At 40.2% G+C, this 22183-nt stretch overlaps 1 protein-coding gene across 1 annotated transcript in view; it reads right to left on the bottom strand.

The window, feature by feature from the left end:
• Positions 1-22183, bottom strand: part of EFHC2 (EF-hand domain containing 2) — a 170368-nt gene that overhangs the window by 18150 nt on the left and 130035 nt on the right. The window contains exons 12-13 of the mRNA XM_080653503.1: positions 9182-9379; positions 7393-7485 (exon numbers count right to left, since the gene is read on the bottom strand). Coding sequence (XP_080509629.1) covers positions 7393-7485; positions 9182-9379 — 291 coding nt within the window. The remainder of the gene's footprint in view (positions 1-7392; positions 7486-9181; positions 9380-22183) is intronic.

Here is a 22183-nt window from a genome sequence, read left to right as displayed (position 1 = left end):
TCTGCCTGCAGCTCCTGCCCGCTGTTCCTGCTCATCCAGGCCCCACTATGCCTGCTGCTGCTGCTCAGTAGGCTCTCTGCTGCTCTACTGTGGTCTACGGGCTGTGGCAGCCAGCTGTGAGCCCTTCAGTCTGGCACCCATTGGTAAGCTGAGCAGTGCTCCCATTGTGGGAGAGCACTGACAACCAGGGGGCAGCTCCTGCATTGAGCATCTGCCCCTTGGTGGTCAGTGCACATCATAGAAACCGGTCGAACGGTTGCTGAGGCTTTTATATATATACTAGAGGACTGGTGCACCAAATTCGTGCACTGGAGGGGGGGCCCTCAGCCTGGCCTGCGCCCTCTTGTAGTCCGGGACCCCTTGCTCCTTACCACCCACCTGCTCACTGCTCCTTAGCGTTGCCATGGAGGCAGCGGGAGAGGCTCCCGTCACCACCGCTGCGCTCACCATCTGTGAGCCTGGCTCTGGCTGAGAGGGTTCCTCCTGTGGGAGTGTACTGCCCACCAAGGGGCAGCTCCTGCATTGAGCGTCTGCTCCCTGGTGGTCAGTGCACATCATAGTGACTGGTCATTCTGGTCATTCCGCCGTAATGGTTGCTTAGGCTTTTATTATATAGACTAGAGGCCCGGTGCACAAAATTCATGCACTCGGGCAGGGGGGCGGTCCCTCAGCCCAACCTGCACCCTCTTGCAGTCCGGGAGCCCTCAGGGGGTGTCCGACTGATAGCTTAGGCCCGTGCCCTGCCACCACCACTGCACTCGCCAGCTGTGTGCCCGGCTTCTGGCTGAGCAGCGCTCCCCCTGTGGGAGTGCACTGATCACCAGGGGGTCAGTTCCTGGGTTGAGCGTCTGCCCCTGGTGGTCAGTGCATGTCATAGCAACCGGTTGTTCTGCCGTTCAGTCTATTTGCATATTAGCCTTTTGTTATATAGGATAGATTCTGTCTAATATATGTTATTGTTAGATGACACTGTGTGAGAGAGAAGACTGGGATACAAAGGGAAGCTCCAGCTGTAAAAATAGTCCAGGTTGGAGGAGAAGGAGACAGGTGAAGCAGTTCAGAGATGGAGAAAGGCTTGACTATTAGGAGAGGGAGAACAAGTAGGTCAGTGCCTACATTCAACCCTGAGTATTATCTCTCTAGTCATCCATCGTGGAATCCTCCCTGCCTTGTGACTACAGGCCATCATTTGTGAAATCCTACCCATCCTTTCAAATTATGACTCGTATACCAGTACATACTATATTTCTGACCATAAATGTTAAGATCCTGATTTTCTACCTGAGTCCCCTACTTTACTCTTTTTCAAATATTTGGCTCTTGCTAAGACTCATCCATGGTCAAAGGATAATGACTTGCCACTCTAAAGGAAATTCTTTGGAAAAAGCAATTTCAAAGAAGAACTTTGTATGACAACATTGTTGAAATCAGTGCACAGAGTTCCAGGGTAACTGCCCTAAAGGGCAACACTAATTCTTGTTTTTAAGTGTTCTTATGCTTGTTAAAAGTCAGCCTCCATACTTTAAATTCCCAGTTCACAGCACTAAAGTGTTTTCCTAATATCTCCATAAATTCTTCTTTCCCTTTGATACTTGAGCAAGCCACCACTTCCTTCCCTGAACAAACTAAGGGACATGTTTGTGGAAGAAAAGGGAGAGGAGGCAATTTATCTGGATGTTCTCTATAAAATAATGACCCCAAGCATGATTCCCAATGCCTCACTAGGTGGGAGTTCTTAGAAATGACTCTAATGTGTCATTTGATGGCTGTTCTTGCTCCACTTCCCAAAAATGATGAATGGGTTGAAAACTGTAGAACCCACCCATCTACTTGTCATGGGGAATAATGCTGATCTGCTTTATTTCCACCATCTGTGGAGGGAAAGGGTGCAGCAGTAGCTATATTTTGCTGAAGACTAATACGGGTTCCCCTCTGCTGCAAAGACTATCATATAACTTAGAGGAACAGGCTAGCTGCATGACTAGGAAAAGAAGGAGGGCAATGAAGACACACTTTAGACTCACTTAATTGTGTTTGGTTTCAATTCATTATCCAGAAAACCCAGAGGTGCTCACTTAAGCACCTGGTGAGATTCTTAAAAACCTGAAACTTGAAAAAAAAAATTGGAGCTCTGGGCAACTGTGCCAACAAACATGTAGAGTTGGAAAATTGGCATTGCCCAAGTTGTCAATGAGTAACTCTGGTTGTCTCAAATATCCAGGCCTCTAAATTTCAATTGTGATCCCAGCACAGATCACCTCAGTGAGGCAGGTCACAGCTGCCAAGTACAGACTGTACACACGATCAATGTTCTGTTGGTCCACGTGGTTTTGAGTATTTAAAAATTGCTTAAAGTAAAAATCACCTTATATTTGAAAAGATAGAAAGCATGAGAGGGAGGGATGAGGGAGGGAGGGAGGGAGGGAGGGAGGCAGGGAAGGAGAGAGAGAGAGAGAGAGGGAGAGAGGGAGGGAGGGAGGGAGGGAGAGAGAGAGAGAGAGAGAGAGAGAGAGAGAGAGAGAGAGAGAGAGCGCCTTCTCTGTGACTTCCCAGTGTACTGAACACTGAAACAATAGCTGCTACATGGCTCAACCCTTGCCCCTCAGCTTTAATGCCAGGTATTGTTGGTGAAATGACTTGAGCCTAAACCATGCCTCTGGAAGGGGGGCAGAGGGTGAGGCTGGGTAGAGTATAATGAGATAATTTTAAAGCCCTGTTAACTTTTTCCATTTTAACTGATATTTCTGGATGAGGCAGCAGCTCTCTTGGGAGGCCAATTCTAAGGCATTCCATGGAGCCCAAAGCCAGCTGTAAAAGACTAGCTTGGGGCAGAGTTGCTGGGGAAAGAGCTGCACTTGAATTTCCAACTATTCCAAGTCTTGATTCAGAAGTCCACAATTAGGGAAGGAGGCTACCTCTTTACTCCCTAGTCCCACAAGGAACACAGAATTGAATGACCTCAGAATACTCTATACTTGTTATGGTTTGAGAACCAGAATTTCTTGTTAGTACTGAGGAAATATTAATATACAAATGAAGGCTCAGAGGGGTTGACTCAATTTACAAGGTTCACATGGGAAGGAGACAGCACAGTTGTACTTCAGACTCAGGTCTGGTAGAAATGAAGCTTTTTGCCCTCTGCCCAACATAGTAGCATAGGACAAGTTCCTGAGGCTGCTAAGATGAATGAGACATAGTCCCTATCCCTAGGAGCTCAGATAGGAACAAATATTTGGGTATCTTACGTAGTTGTTATTCCATTAGAGATTCATCTTGACCTGAAGTATGCTCTTTCATTGAGAGAGCTTCTTTGTACCTCAATATTTCCATTTATGAAATGAGGAATCATACCTGCCATCAACTAAAATGCTCCTCTTAATATGCTCAGGGATTTACAAAATATTCTAGGGCCCTTGGCACTATGTCAATACAGAGTGCTACTCCTGTTATTAATGGGTAATAGGTACCACTACATAGATATTTAAGTCTGATGCTCTGTGCATTAGTAAAATGACTTCATTTGGTAAGTAAGGTGACCTCATATCACCTACCACAGCACAAACTAATGGGGGCTGGGGTATCAGATGTGGAATATTTTGAAGTCCTGATTCCAGCTTGAGTTTTGCTAATAAGGAAAATACCCACTAAATAACAAGAAAAATGGAAATAGAATAGAGTAAAACCTTAGTACCAAAACACAGGGACAGGAGAAACACACGGGTAATGATCACTGAGTGAAAGAAACATCCAAACCATTAGCCATATTGTTTTTGGTCTCCTGTTATGAATTCAGGGCTATACAGCTGTTCAACAGCTGCCCAGTTCTATCTCAAGGCAGGTAAAACTGCCCCTGGACAGAGTGTGCATTGAAACAAATCAACAAACTCCACGGCTGCCTCCCACGGGAGACTGTAGACGTCAGAGGGGCTCTGGCTAGCGTGCCACAGGAGGGCTATGCAAAAAGAGAGTCTGGTCAAGGCTCTGGAAAGCCCTGTGGAGTCTATGGGGAACAATAAGAATGCAGAATATAAATGTAGGCTGAAGGCTGATGGGCCCATTAGGAATTAGGGCAGTCTTTGAAAGGAATCTGTGGAGATGATGCAAAACACCAAGCATGTGACCCAAATCGTGGCAGGGCATATTGGAGGGAGAGGGGAATGAGAATGAGACATTTTCTAATCTGATTAGTCTGAAGTTTCTCCTGAGTGTCAAGAAGGGTCACTGCACAATTAGAGGCAAAGTTAGACTGAACATGGTTAGCTTACTGACTCAGAGGGATGACCTCCTTGAAGCTAAGCTGGGCTCAGAGGCAGATGTGTTCTGAGACTGGGAGGACCTCAAAGTGAGTCGTGGAATAGTGTCTCTGCCTTTAATGTCAAATTGTAAAGCAAAGACAAAACAATTTGCTGAGAGAATGAGAGGATGATGACTTGGTGGCCCCAGTATTGGATAAGAAACATGTAGGTCCTCCAGAGGCCAGGCTCCCACATTCTGGACTTCCCAGGATAACTCATCCTTGAGGCGATCGAGATAATCTAATAAACATCCACAGTTGCCTGACTACAAAACAGCTTAAAATGTGAAAGGCATTCAGATCCAATTGTTAAAAACAAAACTTCCTCTATGTAAAAGTACATAGGTTTCTTCCAGTTCATTTCTAAGTCAGAGTGTGTGGTCTATGGATTCCAACTTAAACTACTCTCCTAGTTCCCAATCAATACTTAGACCCAGCGGCAGTATTTTATGTATGTTATCTCAATTCATACTCAGAAACACTGGGAAATGGGTATTGTTATCTCATTCTAGAGATAAGGAATATGAGGCTCATGCAACAATACACTGTTTGCTTATAGGTGGTAAATCAAACAGGTTAGAAGTCGGTCTGCATCTGAATAGATCAAACATCAGTCACAAATTTTCATTACAAGGTGAGGGCCAAAAAGAGAAACATAAATAGTGTTGTGAGAAATCTTAGGAGGAGATAATCACTGTCAGCCAAGCAATCTGGGAGGGCTTCATGGATGTGGTGCTACTTGAAAAGAGTTTTAAAGGAAAAGCAAGCTTTCAGCAAGTGAAAAAAAAATTGGAAATTACTCTCTACTGAAAAAAAATAGTAAGAAAAAAAGGCAAATAAAAGTGGGAAGGCAGGAGGTATCCATGTGAAATGCTAACTGGCCCATTTGGCTTGACCAGTGGGAATGGGAAGGGGAGCTTTGGGAATGTGTTAACTGTGAAGAACCCTGACTCCTAGGTCTGTTTATTTCATCTTAGGTCTTTTACACTAGGATGACCTAGTTATCCTTCACCCTGCTGCTTGCAAGTATAAGCAAATAGAGCAGATGTACAAAACAATCCCGTATCAATCGAATGCACAGCACACCCACATCCAAGTGGATTGGCCCTTTTATTTTATTTTTTAATCCTCACCCAAAAATAAGTTTTTTAATTGATTTTGGAGAGAGTAAGAGAGGGGGAGAGGGGACATTGATATGAGAAAGAAACGTCGATCTGCTGCCTCCCATATGCATCCTGAGCAGGGATCAAACTGCATTGTGGGCCTTGACAGGTAATCAAACCTGCCACCTTTCGGTGTATGAGATGACGCCCCAACACCAGTCAGGGCTGGCCCTCTTCTTGATCCCCCTCCTGACACCTTGGATCCTAGTTCTCCCACATAGGATTAAGTTTTATCTGTTCTTGCCATTCTCCTTTTGTCTCAGATGAGGGCTCCCAACTCCGGACCCTGCTTGAGAACAATGCTCCAAATGGCAACCCTAAGCTCCATGATGGAGAAAAAGACTTCAAAGCTATGAGTCTGGTCTTTCTTTGAGATGGTACAGAAGGTTTGTGAATAGACGAATTGCATTATGATATTTTTGCTTTAAGGTACTTAGCTGCTGTATGTAAATATAGATTTTAAAATTAAGAGATTAGTGGAAGAAAGAACAGTGTGGAAAACCTGAAAAAGTCAAGAAGAAATGTGGGTCCGAACAAGAGTGAAAATAGTGGGAATGGAGATGAGAGAGTGAGAAGCAGCAGGAAGGAGATAGAACTGTCAATATATTCTAATCTACTGGCTATTTAGACAATAATTCAAAATGGTTAGAAAGGTCCAGGAGTTAAGTCACAGATCTTATTCTAGACTATGCAACTCTGGGCAAAATCATCTCTCTAAACCTCAGCATCTTCATGTACTATAGGAGGGTAATAGTTTTGATTTCACCAAATTGTATTCACAAAGGAAATGAGATAATATGTTCAAAGCAATGATAGCAATACCTAGTATGCAACCAAAATGTCATTGTTATCAAGATAAGTTATATCAGAGGAGGGGCTGGAATAAAGCCATAGGAAGCATAAAAGATGACCAGAGTCGTGGTTTTAAGGTGGTGCCAGGAAGTCAAAAGTTAGGTTCAACAGGTTAAATGATTTGTTTTATAAAGCAGTTCACCATGCTTTCCTTTTGCGACATTAGAATCTATGCCAGGGGTCCTCAAACTTTTTAAACAGGGGGCCAGTTCACTGTCCCTCAGACCGTTGGAGGGCCGGACTATAGTTTAAAAAAAAAAACTATGAACAAATTCCTATGCACACTGCAGGCCCGGGACGAGTCGGCTGCTAAGCAGGACAGGCAGCGGCACCCGGCGGGCCAGATAAATGTCCTCGGTGGGCTGCATGTGGCCCACGGGCCATAGTTTGGGGACGCCTGCTCTATGCTTTACATCTGGTGCTCTAGCAAGATAGAGCCCTGTGCTAATAACCCTATGTCCTCTTGTGGCATGTCTTTAGCCATCAAGATCTACTGCTTTGAAAAATATGCCCTGAATTTTACATCTAATACCCTCATAACCAATTAAGTTGTACATTTTCATTTTCCTCCACATCCTATGTATATGCAAGTGTCTTAATGGTAAGAAGATAAAATAATCCTATATAATAAAAGCCCAGTGACTGAATAGCAGAACAACCAGAACAACCAGTCGACCAGTCGCTATGATGCGCACTGACCACCAGGGGGCAGACGCTCAACGCAGGAACTGCCCCCTCGTGGTCATTGCGCTCCCACAGTGGGAGCAGCTGCTCAGAGCACGGGTCCACAGCCACACGGCTGACCGGGATGAGCAGCTGCTCCTGCTGTAGGCCTATCCCTGCAGGCCATATCCCCCACCACTGCATGAATCCTGTGCGCCGGGCCTCTAGTAATTCTCTAACATTTAAATCACAATTAACTTTTTCTTTTGTAGTAGTTAAAATGGAGGTGTGTCATCAATAATATAATCAAAATAGTCAAGGGTAAATCAAAGGTAATGAAAGGTAAATGGAAAACCAGGAATAGTCCCTTAAAGAAAAACATGAAGGATGATTCCCATGAAGGATGCAGATCTCACTTACTTGGACACTAAGGATTGCAGAAGTTCATTAGTCAAAGGCAACCTGGCGGCCTTGCACAGTTTTCTGATGTCTTTGCTGGGCAATTTCTTTTTACTATATTAAAACAAAATCAATGAGCTTATATATACTTTGGGTCTTTCAAGTAACAATTGCATGCTATAGGAAAAAATACATTGTATTCTAAAAATGCACACATGGAAATAAGTATGAAAATTGATATTGGAATTCACAGTAAGGAAAAACAGTCATATTGTATTTCATCAACTTTTTCCATTTCAAAACTCATCAGATTCTGTCCTTACAAAGGTCTTTCCATCAAGATTCAGATTCTTGGTTGGTGATAGTAGCTATTAAAGCTGCAGCCATGAGTGTTGCTCTAAGTAATCGATCTGCATTCTTGACCACCAGTCAAAAATGGTTCTGATATTTGAAAACATCTCTTAATTTGACAGGCATCTAGAGCCTCCAACACAAGTGGAGGGTGTTTTCCTACTCTTCTCTTTGGATCCAAACCTTACCACCTGGAAGCCCCAGCAGGGGCCTTAACATTCACCTCAATTTTGTCACATGTTTTGTCCAGAGCAGCCTAACAGTAATTTTCCCCAGCCTGCTGGGGGCACAGAAATCCCTGTCCAATCTTCTCACTCAGCCAATGTTCTTCCAGGCAACAGGCAAAATTAGGACCAACAGGAAACAAAGTGGGCTTCTTTCTTTACAATGAGGTTATAAAATTATGACAAAATTTATGTCTAGAATCAAAGCTTATTAGACCTAAAAAAAAAAAATCTCAAAGATGTCTAACCAAGCAGCTCCATTATTCTGAAGAGATGTTCCTTTAGTGAAGGAGGGCCACACTTTTCACCCTGGGGAAGGAGTAGCACCAAGGGAGAAGGCAGGGCCAGAGTAATGCAAAGCTCAGGCCACGCATCCTCTGAGAGGTTCAAGGAAACTTAAAGATGAAAGGAAAAATACAATTTTTATAAAAACTCAACGAGGATATGTTATGGATTAGGAAAAAATCATGTTCATTATTAAGATGAACTTTAGGGTCTTCAAAGATATAGGGTGTGCAGCTGGCTACTTGGGAGCACACTTCAGGGTTGGGGATTGAGGGAAGGGGTCATTAGGAAGAGTGATTGCAGTGGTGTACAGTTAACAAAATTAGAAGCTGGAGTTAAAACTAAGGTTCTCTAACTCCAGATAAATACCCACACAGACACTCTATCTATCAGGTCTGTGGGTAAGATGAATACCAAAACACATTTAGGTGGGGCTCTAGTTGTTAATAACAATGACTTAATAAAGCTTAATACAAACATGATAAATGTACTAGAAATAGATTATGCTGAACTTCATTATTTTCAAGCAAAAAATAATTTCAAAGAAATTCTTTTAAAAAGTTTACTTGCAAGCTCCTTATTCTGTATATTACAAAAGTCTCATTTATAAATCCCAGTTATCACTAAAATAATGTAAGAAGAAATCTCAGGATTAAACCTTCTAACATCTTAATTTGCTATATTTCAGTTGAAAGCTTCTAGAAACCAATTAAAACAAAATGCAAAGGAGCATCCTATTCTTTTGAAGTATATCAACAAACAAAGCTCACCATCACTATAAAATATTTTCACCCAGATACTCTCCAAAAATGATTTAAGGTGGCTTTGCTGAACAGTAGAATATTATGAGACGTCAATTTTCTTTTTTCCCATTTTGATAAAATATAAATTTCTTCAGTAGTCAGGTTCACAGAAACTTAAATTACTTATTAGAATCAATAAAAGCTTACTTTTTTCGATCTTCGTATTCACAGTAAGAAATGAGTTTTTCAAAATCCTCATAAAAAATTTTCCTGAACTGTTCATGAGCCATTGCAAGTAGGGTAGTCCCATTTGGACATGGTTTCTCAGGCACACCATAGTGACGTACAATGGTTATAAATTGTTGCTCTGAGAGTCCGCCAACAGTTATATCCATCAGTATGTTTCTATAAAAAAAAATGGAAAAACACTCATGAAGTTATATCTAAGAATATTTTCCTTCACTTTCTATTAAAAATACCCAAATTTCATTTTACAAACTTTTACCAACTGCAAAGAGGACAGGTGATTATGTTTTTTTAATTTAATTTCTCTACTTATGAATGGCAAGAAGGTACCAGTGCTAGAATAGAAAACCATAAGCACTATAGATCTAATAAAATGGTATTTTTCCCAGAGTCAAACTTCTACCTGATAATAGCCTACAACCAGGAAGTAAAATTTTAAAGTCCTTAAATGATCAAAAAACCTATCACTAAATGCATGATTTCATGAAATGCCTATTAATCTTACTTTACACAAAATAGTAACAGACTTGGAATTTTGGTTTCCCAGGGTATAAAATATATAAATCAGTAAATGAAAAAGAAGTTTTGGAGATGGGGAAAGCTTAAGCACATTTCTGTAGTAAAAAGTAAAAACTGACACACCCTGCCAGTGAGGGAAAAAAAGAAAGAAAAAAGTGAAAAGAACCCAGCCAGCGTGGTTCAGTGGTTGAGAGTCAACCTATGAACCAGGAGGTCATGATTCAATTCCTGGTCAGGGCACATGCCCGGGTTATGGCTCAATACCAGTGGGGGTTGTGCAGGAGGCAGCCGATGGATGATTCCCTCCCATGATTGATGTTTCTGTCTCTCCCTCTCCCTTCCTCTCTGAAATCAATAAAAATATAATTTTTTAAAAAAAAAATGAAAAGAGCTGTGTAAGGGTACAGTTGTCTGAGTCTTTAGAAGGCAAATGGCACTGAGATTATTGGGCAAAGCTTGAAAAATGACAACATAATAATGATGCAGATTCAAAGCCTGACAAATAGGCTGAATTGTTTTTTCTCTATATGAAACCTATAAACCATGCAGAATGCATTAGAAAGAATTACATCAAAATCATTAAAATGCAAACTGTTATGGCAGTTCAATGAATAAACTTTCATCATCTAGAAAATTTACTTGCCGGAAATAATTCAGTTCCCTAGAATACCGAATAAATGAAGGAATACAAGATTTTATATGCTCTTATGCTGTCGACTGGTCTTTCAGAATAATGGCTTTCAGTTCTTTTATGTATTTCTTCTCATTATCACTATCATTTAAGAATCCTGGGTTCTCCTGGTCAAGAATTTCCTTAGAGTGTAGGAAAGCCCACAGTTATGATGTTCACCTATCTCAAGGAACTGCATTTCACCTACATCCACTTCTCAGGGTTTCTGGGGGTTTCCTTTTGTCAAATAAAATATGAGGCCAAATTCAATCAAGAAGACTTTACAACTGCAGCAAGTTAGTTTAGGTCCATCAATCAGCAATATTGGCTGGGGGCTTACTGTGTGTAAAATACTGTAAAGTTACTTTGGCATCTGAAATTTTCAGAGTCTATAATCAAATAGGGCTTCCCAAGCATACTGATGAGCTCTCACAACCACAAACTGGGAGGGCCAATTGAAGAACTGAGTAATAGTAAGAAATCTCGCCATTCATTCATTCAGGTCCTGTGCTGCCACGGTCATCTCATCTACTATTATCTTCATTTTACAGATGAGAACACTGAGGCACAGAAATGTTAATTTTTATGCCCAATGTCACAAAAGCCAGAATGTGAACCCTTGCCATCTGGCTCCAAAGCCCATGCTCTTGCATACTATGTCCCCTTCTGTTGGGATACAGAAGACAAAATGACCAGATGGAATAGGGCTCAGTCAGGGAAAGCTTCTTAAGGCAGTGGGTTTTGAGATAATGTTTCCAGACCTGTATTCCCTTTACCATGCATTACCTCTGCTTTGAGGGCTATAACTGACCAGCATAAATAAAAGAAACTTTCAGAAACCCTGAGTCACCAACCATCTCTGACTGACTGGTAAGTGACCACAAAGTAACCACTCCCAGGAAATCCCCTGGCTCATTTAGAACATTGGTCATGGAATAATCAGTCATGACATGTACATAAAATAAACACTATGCAACCATGAACAGTGTGTTGTTTATTGGTATTTACTGGTATGAAAGATGTCCATGCTATGTTGTTAAATGTAGTATGATCCCAATGAAACTGAAGATAGTGGTACATACACTGAGTGGCCAGATTATTATGACCTCTGAATGCATAATAATCTGGCCACTCAGTGTATATATACAATATATATATATATATATATATATATATATATATATATATACACACACACACACACACACACACACACACACACACACTGTATATATACACTGAGTGGCCAGATATATATATATATATATATATATATATATATATATATATATATATATATATAGAGAGAGAGAGAGAGAGAGAGAGAGAGAGAGAGAGAGAGAGAGAGGCCCAGTGCATGAATTCGTACATGGCATCTGAAATTTTCAGTCTATAATCAAATAGGGCTTCCCAAGCATACTGATGAGCTCTTACAACCACAAACTGGGAGGGCCAGCCTGGCCAGGGGGAGGGAACATGGGTGGTTGGCCGGCCTGCCTGCTGGTCAAACTGCTGGTCGAGGGGACAATTTGCATATTAGCCTTTTATTATATAGGATATACACTGAGTGGCCAGATTATTATGCGTTCAGAGATCATAATAATCTGGCCACTCAGTGTATATATTCATAGAAGAAAAGACTGGAAGGATACATGCCATGACATATACAGCATTATTGCTGATTGCTGGTAGGTAGATGGATGGATAGATGATGATGATAGATGATAGATAGATAGATAGATAGATAGATAGATAGATATGGATATCAATAGATACAGTATGCTTTTTCTGAATTTTTATAATAATCAAATATTACTTTCATGATCAGAGAAAAAACACTTGGAAGCTTTTTCCTTTTGAGGGTAGGAAATGGTGTGAAGAAGTGGCACACACCCAAAGACCAGGGAAAAGATGTATGCGGCAATAACGAGAAACTTTCCACACACCTTTAACTAAACTTATTCTAGCACTACCAGGCTGTAAAAGTTTATTTTTCTTTTCATTGGATAAACTGAAATTATCCTGGCCTTACTGCAGTTAAAAATTATATCTGCTGGGTTTCTGTATGCTTGGGTTTTAAATGGCTCAGTATTCCATGACTTTCCATGGTTTTATGTGAGAATTTCAAACAAGCTCTCCCAGACTTAAAAGTGTTCTTAGTCACGTGGCAGGTCCCTGCACCAGGATCCCAATCAGAAAGTACAAGTCTTGTTTTGCAGGACTCACGAGGCCGCCACCACGTCCCCTGAGCTTGCCACTACCCCTTCTTTAGGACTCACCCCGCCCTGTCAATCTTTAATGGGCTTCACCACAAAATAGGAATCTTATGAAAAGGTGCACACTCCATTTTTGTTGTGGTGGTAAAATACACATAATATAAAATTTACCATTAGTGACATTTAGTACACTCACAATGTTGCACAATCACCACCTCTATCTACTTGCAGAACATTTCATCACCCCAAAGAAGAAGTCACTCCATTTGCCTCCTTGCCGCTAGCTCTCTGCCCACCTGGCAACCACTGAATGGAATCATACAGTATGGTCTTTTCTGTTTGACTTTTCTCACTTAGAATAGTGTTTTGATGTTTATCCATGTTGTAGCATGTGTCAGTATTTCATTCCTTTTATGGCTGAATAATATTCCATTGTATGAATGTATCACATTTCGCTTATTCATTCATGTAACGATGGACATATGGGTTATTTCCACATTTTGGCTATTATGAATAGTGCTGCTCTGAACACTCATGTACAAATTTTTGTTTAAATATCTGTTTTCAACATATACGCAGGAGTCGAATTGCTGGGTCACATAGTAATTCTACGTGTAACCTATTGAAGACCTGCCAACTTGTTTTCTGCATACTCCATTTTTACTTAGCAGCAACTACTAAAAATAAAACCAACTTTCATCACCCATAGCCAGTCCTCATCTAAACCTTCAGCGTGAACCTAAAATAAGATCTTGGTACTTCCTGCCCAATCATTTAAGGGAAATAAAAATGCATTTTAAAAAGTATCCGTAGCCCTAGCTGGTTTGGCTCAGTGGATAGAGCATCAGCCTGAGGACTGAAGGGTCCTGGGTTCAATTCTGGTCAAGTGCACATGCCTGAGTTGTTGGGCTCGATCCCCATTGTGGGGCGTGCAGGAGGTGGCTGATCAATGACTCTTTCTCATCATTGATGTTTCTGTCTCTCTTTCCCCCTCCCTTCCTCTCTGAAATCAATTTTTAAAAAGCAGCTGCAATTGTATTGACTGGTGTTCTGTGATTACTATTGTTAATCTTAAAGATTCAAATGGCAAGTCATCTTCACCTTTACCCAACATTGCACTACAGATCATCACAATATTTTTTAGTTAATCTTATAAGGGACACTACCATGATTTTCTCTATTTTTGTTATTAAAGTCATAAGACTCCAAAAAAACAATGCCAAACTGCTCTAGGACATTGAGGTAACTGTGCAAAATTTTGAAACTTGAAATGCACCAGTTTTACAAGACATAATCCCATTAAAGTAACCCAGTCAAGTAATGGTAAATTGAAACTGCACTTTAAAGTTCTGAATCTCAGGATATTTTCTTACATATTGAATTGTTAAAGTCTAAGCAATGTCTTTCAAACAAACTAAAAAAAATAATTTTGATGTAAACAATATTTCAAGAGTGGAAGCCTTGGGCTCTAAGGCTTATAAGAAAATCTGGTTGAGTCTAAATTAAAGCAGGTCATAGTTTTTATACAATTTGGTAGTACCCTTTATCATTTCCTTCAATATGATATTCATAAAATAAAATGAATTTCATGTCCTTTAATCAAAAGCCTGGCACACCTACTCACATCCTATACTCCCTCGGGCTTTCTCTTACATTTGTCAGCTTAAGCTGCCAATACAAAGCAGAAAATCCTGCCTTCCCATCACTTGCATCCCAGTCTGGAATACTGTTGGACTAATGTGTTGCCAGATGGCAGACAGTGGTAGAGGTAACTGGTGGAATATGTGTGTTGAGGAAGGAAAAATAGAAAGCTACATCAAAGTGGGGCCAATACAAATGTCTACCCCTGTGGTTGGCAAACTGCGGCTCGTGAGCCCCACGTGGCTCTTTGGCCCCTTGAGTGTGGCTCTTCCACAAAATACCATGGCCTGGGCGAGTCTATTTTGAAGAAGTGGTGTTAGAAGAAGTTTAAGTTTAAAAAATTTGGCTCTCAAAAGAAATTTCAATCGTTGTACTGTTGATATTTGGCTCTGTTGACTAATGAGTTTGCCGACCACTGGTCTAACCAAACGGATTTTGCTACTGATCATAGTTCAAAACCATCTATAAAGCTCTTCAACCTCACTGGAGAAAAGCCCACATGGCCACTTAGGCTGGATATTGCCCACCTCTAGAGAGTGCATTTATAGACTGATGGTATAAATGATGTCCTTTAGAGTTGTGTGACATGGTAGCCTCACCAGAGAAGCCAAGAAAATCCAGAGAAAAGGGGGAAAAGAGATCACTGCAGACTATAAGAAAATCATCTACTCCAGCCTATGTCACAAACCTGTTTACAATTGGGAGGTGGTGTGATTTAGCAGGGAAAGCGTGAGCTTTTGAATTCCACAGCCATGGTTTAAAATTCAAGCATACTATGTAACTGTCTTGAGAAAGAGCACACTCCAACTTCAGGGTCTTTGCACTTGCTGCTCCCTTTACCTGGAATGCATCTTCTCAGTTGCTCAAGTATCATCTTCTCCTTGAGCAGTGGTCGGCAAACTCATTAGTCAACAGAGCCAAATATCAACAGTACAACGATTGAAATTTCTTTTGAGAGCCACATTTTTTAAACTTAAACTTCTTCTAACGCCACTTCTTCAAAATAGACTCACCCAGGCCATGGTATTTTGTGGAAGAGCCACACTCAAGGGGCCAAAGAGCTGCATGTGGCTCGCGAACCGCCGTTTGCTGACTACTGTCCTTGAGGCTTTTGCTGATGTGACCCCTCCCCACTACAAGTCTGTCTTTTCCCAACCCCCTTCTCTGCTTTCTTTTCTTCAGTGGCACTCATCATTCTCCAACATAGTATAACATTTACTTTCTTATTTTGTATATCTAATTTATCTCTTCCCCTTTCCCCCGCCGAGTAGAACGTAAATTCCACAAAGGGTAGGGTTATTAATCTATTTTGTTCATTGCTGAATCTCCAACATCTTAAATAGTCCCTGGCACACAGTAAGCCCTCTATATTAACTAGTTTGCTGAATACATAAAAAAATGAGGGTTAAATTAGCAAGATATGAAAAGCATTTAGTGTAATACCTGGATTATAAGCACTCAATAAATAATAGAAGTTTTTAGTATTCTCATCATTCCACAGTGGAGATTCAAGTTGTATTAAACTGAAAGCTATTTCTCTTAAGCAAGATTACTTTGAAAAAATATAAAATATTTTTGATGACTGAAATAATAGAATTTATCAGCAGAATATAAAAGAAAAATGATGCACTTATTTTAAATAGTCATATTGAGGACTAAGTCTGAAATGAGGATGTAATAAACTCCAGGTGTGTCTTCCTGTATATAATGGATAATATTTTAGAAGCTGCACAAATGCTTAAGTTTTAGAAATCAAATGAGATGCCCACTTTTACTCTCTATTACATATAAAAATACTCCATCTTCACTTTGGTCATTTTTAGTAGGCAATGGCACCTAAGACCTTAGTTTTAAATTCCTCTAATTTCTGTCAAGTTCTTAATGACAAGGAAGCACACTGAACCCTGAAATAAGTCCTTTGGAAATGAAAGAACCTTTTGGCAGTATAAATAATTACTGCCAAATCCATCTGCTTTGTAAATGGACTTTTTGATATATTTTCTCGAAGAGAAGTACATCGGCATTGAAAATCATTGACCCTGTTTTCTTATTCCAAATAAATGTAAGCAGCTTCTAGATTTCTCTGTTACTGCTCTAATCTTCATTTCACATCAAATACTATGGCTTTTCCTGTTTTGACATGTAGTGGAATGTACATGGTAATTTTGATTTATTTAGTTTGAAATCCGGTATGTCTTGGTGTAGTCAACTTTGGGGCTATTTAAGTGTAGCCAAACAAAATGAGATTTTCTCATGAAGTTAAGAGAAATTGCTGTATGTTATTAACAATATTCTTTGTAGAGAAACTCTTTAAAATGTTCACCTATAATTTTTCTACAATTTGGTACAATATGCACTTAATCAAGCTAAGACAACAGCAGTGTTTTTTTTTTAATCATGTCAAGATTTTTGGTAACAGCAAATGATGGTGCTTAACTTGCAATGTGGGCAGAGAGGAATGAATATTCATTACACAAAGTTATTCATTTTCTACCACCTTCTTTTTCATTAATACCCATCCTGTGTTCAAAGATTACTTGTCTCCAAGAAAACTTCACTTGTTTGGATTTCTGTTTTTAACTCTTTCTCACTGGTTGCCAGATGTTTTAGAGGCCATACTACAAGGGAAGGGAGGGTGTGGCTTACAGGGAGGGTGACCCCATATAAGCCCACAGATAATATATTGACATTAAATAGGCTGAACACAAGATCAGGCCTGTGCCCTCTGGGTGCTTACAATCAACTTACTAAACTCAAAACTTACTCATATAAAAACATATCCAAAATATATATATATAATTAGATTCTTAATTCTTTCTAAACACACACTTTAAAATATAAAATTTATCTGCTTTACTCCATCATAAAAAGAATACATTTCTAATTATGCAGAATTAATGTTTAAAAGAAACAAAAGGAAAACCACATACACTCCCACCAAGCAAATACAACCAAGTAAACATTCTGGTATACTTCTTTGTAGTCTCTTTTCTATGAATGGGTATTAATTGCTTTTTTTTTCTTAATAGTTGTAAACATATTTTATAGTCTGTTTTTCTCATATAACTAATAGATTTCATTTTATCACATATCCTTCTGAAACCAAAATGCTAAACCTATTGGATATTTCATGGGCTTTTTTTCAATTTTTATTTAAATAATGTCACAATGAATATCTTTATGCATAACCATTTGTCTGTATTTAAAATTATGTGCTTAGCTCTCCAAAAAGGACATACAGATGGGCAATAGACATATGAAAAGATGCTCAACCTCACTAACAATCAGAGAGATGCAAATTAAAACCACAATGAGATGTCACCTCACACCTGGCAGAATGGCTACCATCAACAAGTCAACAAACAACAAGTGTTGGGGAGGATGTGGAGAAAAGGGATCCCTAGTACACTGCTGGTGGTAACGCAGACTGGTACAACCACTGTGGAAAGCAGTATGGAGTTTCCTCAAAAAATTAAAAATGGAACTGTCTTATGACCCAGCAATTCCACTTCTGGGAATATATCCGAAGAAACCTGAATCACTAATCCAAAAGAATATAAGCATCCCTATGTTCACTGCAGCATTATTTACAATAGCCAAGATTTGAAAGCAGCCCAAGTACCCATCAGTAGATGAGTAAGTAAAAAGCTGTAGTAGCCCTGACCAGGTGGCTCAGTTGGTTGGAGTGTTGTCCAGTACACCAAAAGGTTGTGGGTTCAATTCCTGGTCAGGGCACACACCTAGGTTACGAGTTTGATCCCCAGACAGGACATCTACAGGAGACAGCCAATCAATGTTTCTCTCTCACACTGATGAGAGAAATAGACTAGATTCAACCCCCAACCCTCAATATCTGTACCCTAAAGTTAATCGCAGACCAAAAGGAAAGTGAAGTCAACAAAGTAGAAAAAGGGCCACAATAAGGCTATGTCCCAAAGCTCAGTGATAGTACCCCTCATCCAGTCTGGCATGTATATATACACATAGCAGGAAATCCAGGAAGGCCTCACCGCAGAGGTGGTAGTGGAGCAGACCTCGAAGATAAAAAACAATTTACCACTCAGAGAAGTAGGGCAGGTAGGGGAAAGAGTTTGGGAGAAAAGGAAGAAAGAACCATATCCTCAAAGATACAAGGAGAGCAAGAGGATGGTATACCGGAGGAGCTATCCAAAGTATTCATAACAGGAGCCAACATTTATCAAGTGCTTAGTGCCATGCATTGTTCTAACTGGTTTATATGCATGAACTCACTTAATCCTCACAATAATATTTTAAGTAGGAACTTTGATTATCTCCATTTAAAAAATGAGGAGCTAAAGCCCAGAAAGGTTCACTCAATTGCCCAAGGGCACACAGGTAATAAGTGGTAGAGCCAAGATTTGAACCCAAATGGTCAGGGTTCTTAGAATGACTAGAACATAGGGAATGTAAACAAAAGATAAGTTAAGAGAACTAGTAGGTTATCCCAATCATGAAAGGCACCCAAGTGGGCCATGTTCCAGCATCCAGATTTTCTTCCACAGATGAAGACCTCAGAGCATGTCAAGCAAGGAAGAAATCTATACTAATAAAAGGGTAAAATGCTAATTAGATCTGGAGACCTTCTGGGAGACCTTCTGGATGTCCTTCCGGACAAACCCATGGTGGCGGGGCCGAGGCAGAGGCAGTTAGGGGCAATCAGGCCAGAAGGGAAGGGCAGTTGGGGGTGATCAGGCCGGCGGGGGGGGGTCAATTGGGGGTGAGCAGGCTGGCAGTGGGAGGCAGTTGGGGGTGAGCAGGCCAGAGGGGGGGGGCATTTGGGGGCAAGCAGGCTGGCAGGGGAGCAGTTATGCATCGATGAAGCTGGCAGGGGAGTGGTTAGGGGCAATCAGGCAGGCAGGCAGGTGAGCAGTTGGGAGCCAGCAGTCCCGGATTGCAAGAGGGATGTCCAATTGCAGGATCATGCCTAAATCAGCAGTCAGACATCCCCCGAGGGGTCCCAGATTGGAGAGGGTGCAGGCCGGGCTGAGGGACACCCCCCGCACGAATTTCGTGCACCCTGCCACTAGTATTAACAGAATTGGATGACAGAGCATGCAGGAAGTAATGCAAGGATAGTTATGTGAGTGAGAGCTGGTAGGGAAAAACATGGAGCTGAGAAGCATCAACTAGGATTGGATGTGTTTGGCCAAGTATGGTCTCAGGTCTCTTGCTGCGTGCCTCAAAGACAGGGCCATCATGGAAGCTAGCTTTGGACAGCAGGCGGGGGATTACCTTTACTACTGAGATGAGAAAGGAAGAGTGCAAAGTTGTGGATGCAGGGCATTGGGTAAGGTATGTATATTGCGATCTCTATATTCTTTATTAATCTGGTCATGAAGTTTTATGCTATGAGGTTAGGAGCTTAAGAGGGAGAGAGTTTAAAACATCCATTGTGGGGAACTGGAAAAGGTATAACTAAGCCTTGACCCATCCTTTTCTGCTTCTTTATCCTTAACTGCTCACTGATCCATCAATTGCCTAGTCTGTCATCAGTACCTTTTATTTCTTGGTCCCTATTGATCCTTTCCCTTCAGCTTATAGACATATTTATGTCTCTCCCAACTGAAAACAGCAGCAAAACCCAGCCCTCAATCTATTGCCCAATTAAGTCACCCCAGTGGCATCCATCAACTTGGCAGAATCAGTCTCTCACAGCAGCCTTGTGACAGCAAAGAGCTACACTGTGGTGTTTGATCATGTTCTGACACTCTATGGACAAAGTAAGTGTCCCTGGGGTTTCTGGGCAACTAAGGGAGGAGGGGAAAGGAAGGTGTCTCAAGAGAAACATATTGATCATTCCTCAAGAGGAATTCCTGGTAATATGGCCCATGGGAGCTCAAGAATTAAATGGGAAAGTAAAAGAGAGGGGATCATACGCTGGCCTTGAGCAGGTGGAATGTGTCATAATGATTCTAGGGGTCATCAGAGAGTTCACATTTGAGGTCAAAACAGCTCTGAGGACTTTTTTTCTCTGTCATCTCATTTTGTGTTTTTATATTGCTATTGCCTTCTATTGTTACTTGTCTTTTGCAATAAAGACTATACTAGGTTTGCTTTTAGGTTCTGCAATTTTTTTCTAAAAAAGAGCACTATGCACTATACTTGTCTTTATTTTTTCTACTGATGTTTTAAAATATAAAACAAATGCATCATGGTATGAATTCAAAAAGTATAAGTTATATAATGAATCTCCTCACCACCCCAATCTCTAGTCCCACTCCTCAGAATTTTCCCCTAGCTTTGGTGAGCTATAATGACAAATTGTATATATTAAAGTGTATAACATGATGATTTGCTACACATACACATTGTGAAAGAATGATTGAATTCTGCAATTCTATTTGGAATTCTATCTTGGTTTAGTTGAAATTGCCCTGAAGTATGTTAAACTTATATCTGCCCAATTTTCAACTATAAGGATGAAATATAATTTTACTTTCAAGATGGAATATGAGGAATTTAGCCCTTACATTCCCCACTCTCTCTGAGTCTTGGCTATTTTATCTGTGGTATAAACCATGTCATCTTCCTTTTCAATTTTTCTAGCAATAGCATTCACCTCTTGAAATAGTGTTTTATCTTTGAATTTAGATGTATAAATGTATGTGTAAACTTTTAATGTTAAATGCTGTTCCAATATTTTAAAATAGAAAATGACTCCCTTGAGTTAATTTTTATTTTCTCTTCATTCTCTAGAGTAATTTCATAAAACAATGTATTATTTTGAGTAATTTATTAGATAAACTATATTACATCTTGTTTTCTTGCAGATTTAAAAACATTTTCTACTGTTCCCATGTATAAAAACAACTTGTCCCCAATTTGTTTACCCTCAAAAGCACTGAATATTTAATCCATTATCTCCTTACATTACCTGAGTCCTTATCTTTCTGGTTTTTATGTCATTGGTTTTGCTGGTGGTGATGTTGTTTTTAAGCTTTGCTTTGTGCATGTTTTGCTTTGATGCTTATAAAATTGTTCCCTTAACTATGACCTCTAAATGTTTACCAGGGTATATCTAGTGATCTCTTTTTATATATTTTTCTTGGAAAACAGTGAATTCTCTCAATTTCCAGATACATGTTTTGTAACTTTGAAAAGGATTTTTCTAAAACAATTATTTTTTATTATTACTTTGGTTCCATTTGTCTAGTTCCCTCTCTGCCTCCATTTCTGCTCTCTTCTTTCTCGTTGTTTTAATTCATTTCTTGTTTTTCTCTGTTTGGGGATGTTTCTAAAGATAGTTTTCTGGTTTACCACCAAGTTGTCTGCAGCTTCCAGTGTCATATGAGTGTCTCCTGTTTAATTTTTAATTCAGAAAATATGTTTTATACATTTTAATACAATTCTCTCCCTATTTTGGTCTGTTTTCTTCTCCAAATGGCCTGCCCTTGCTGAGACCATCATACATCTAGTTGTGACCATTACATAGCTAGTTGCTAAAAACAAATAAAACCCAATTTTTCATACAATAAAATCACTCTTGGAATCTGCATGGATTCTCCTGTACTGCACCATTTAGTTTTTCTCTGTGCAACTTTTCAAAGAGGTCTCTAGAGCAGTCTGGGCACTGTCATATGGCTGTGCTGTACCAAACTCCACAGGCTCTATCACAGATGGGCAGTGTACGGAGGGGGGCAGTTTAGGGGAAAAGGGATCCAACCATGTCCATCCTCATTAAATGTGCCCAAGTCGATATGAAAATAGAGAGGGAAGGAGAGAGGTAGACAAGTTTTTGATTTGGCGACCAAGACGCCAATTTGGTGTGGGGTTTGGTAGGGAAAGAAGAATACAAGTGGTGGAGGAAAAGCTGGAAGCTTTGTCCCAATACCCCAACCACTGATAGGGACTCCAAAAGAGGCTCTTTATACATGGTGTCCCTAGATTTATGCAGTT

The sequence above is a fragment of the Plecotus auritus genome, assembly GCF_963455305.1.
Source record: "Plecotus auritus genome assembly, chromosome: X".
Classification (NCBI taxonomy): Eukaryota; Metazoa; Chordata; class Mammalia; order Chiroptera; family Vespertilionidae; genus Plecotus; species Plecotus auritus.
Note: the sequence above shows the minus strand (reverse complement) of the source record. Positions and strands in the feature narration are given on the sequence as shown.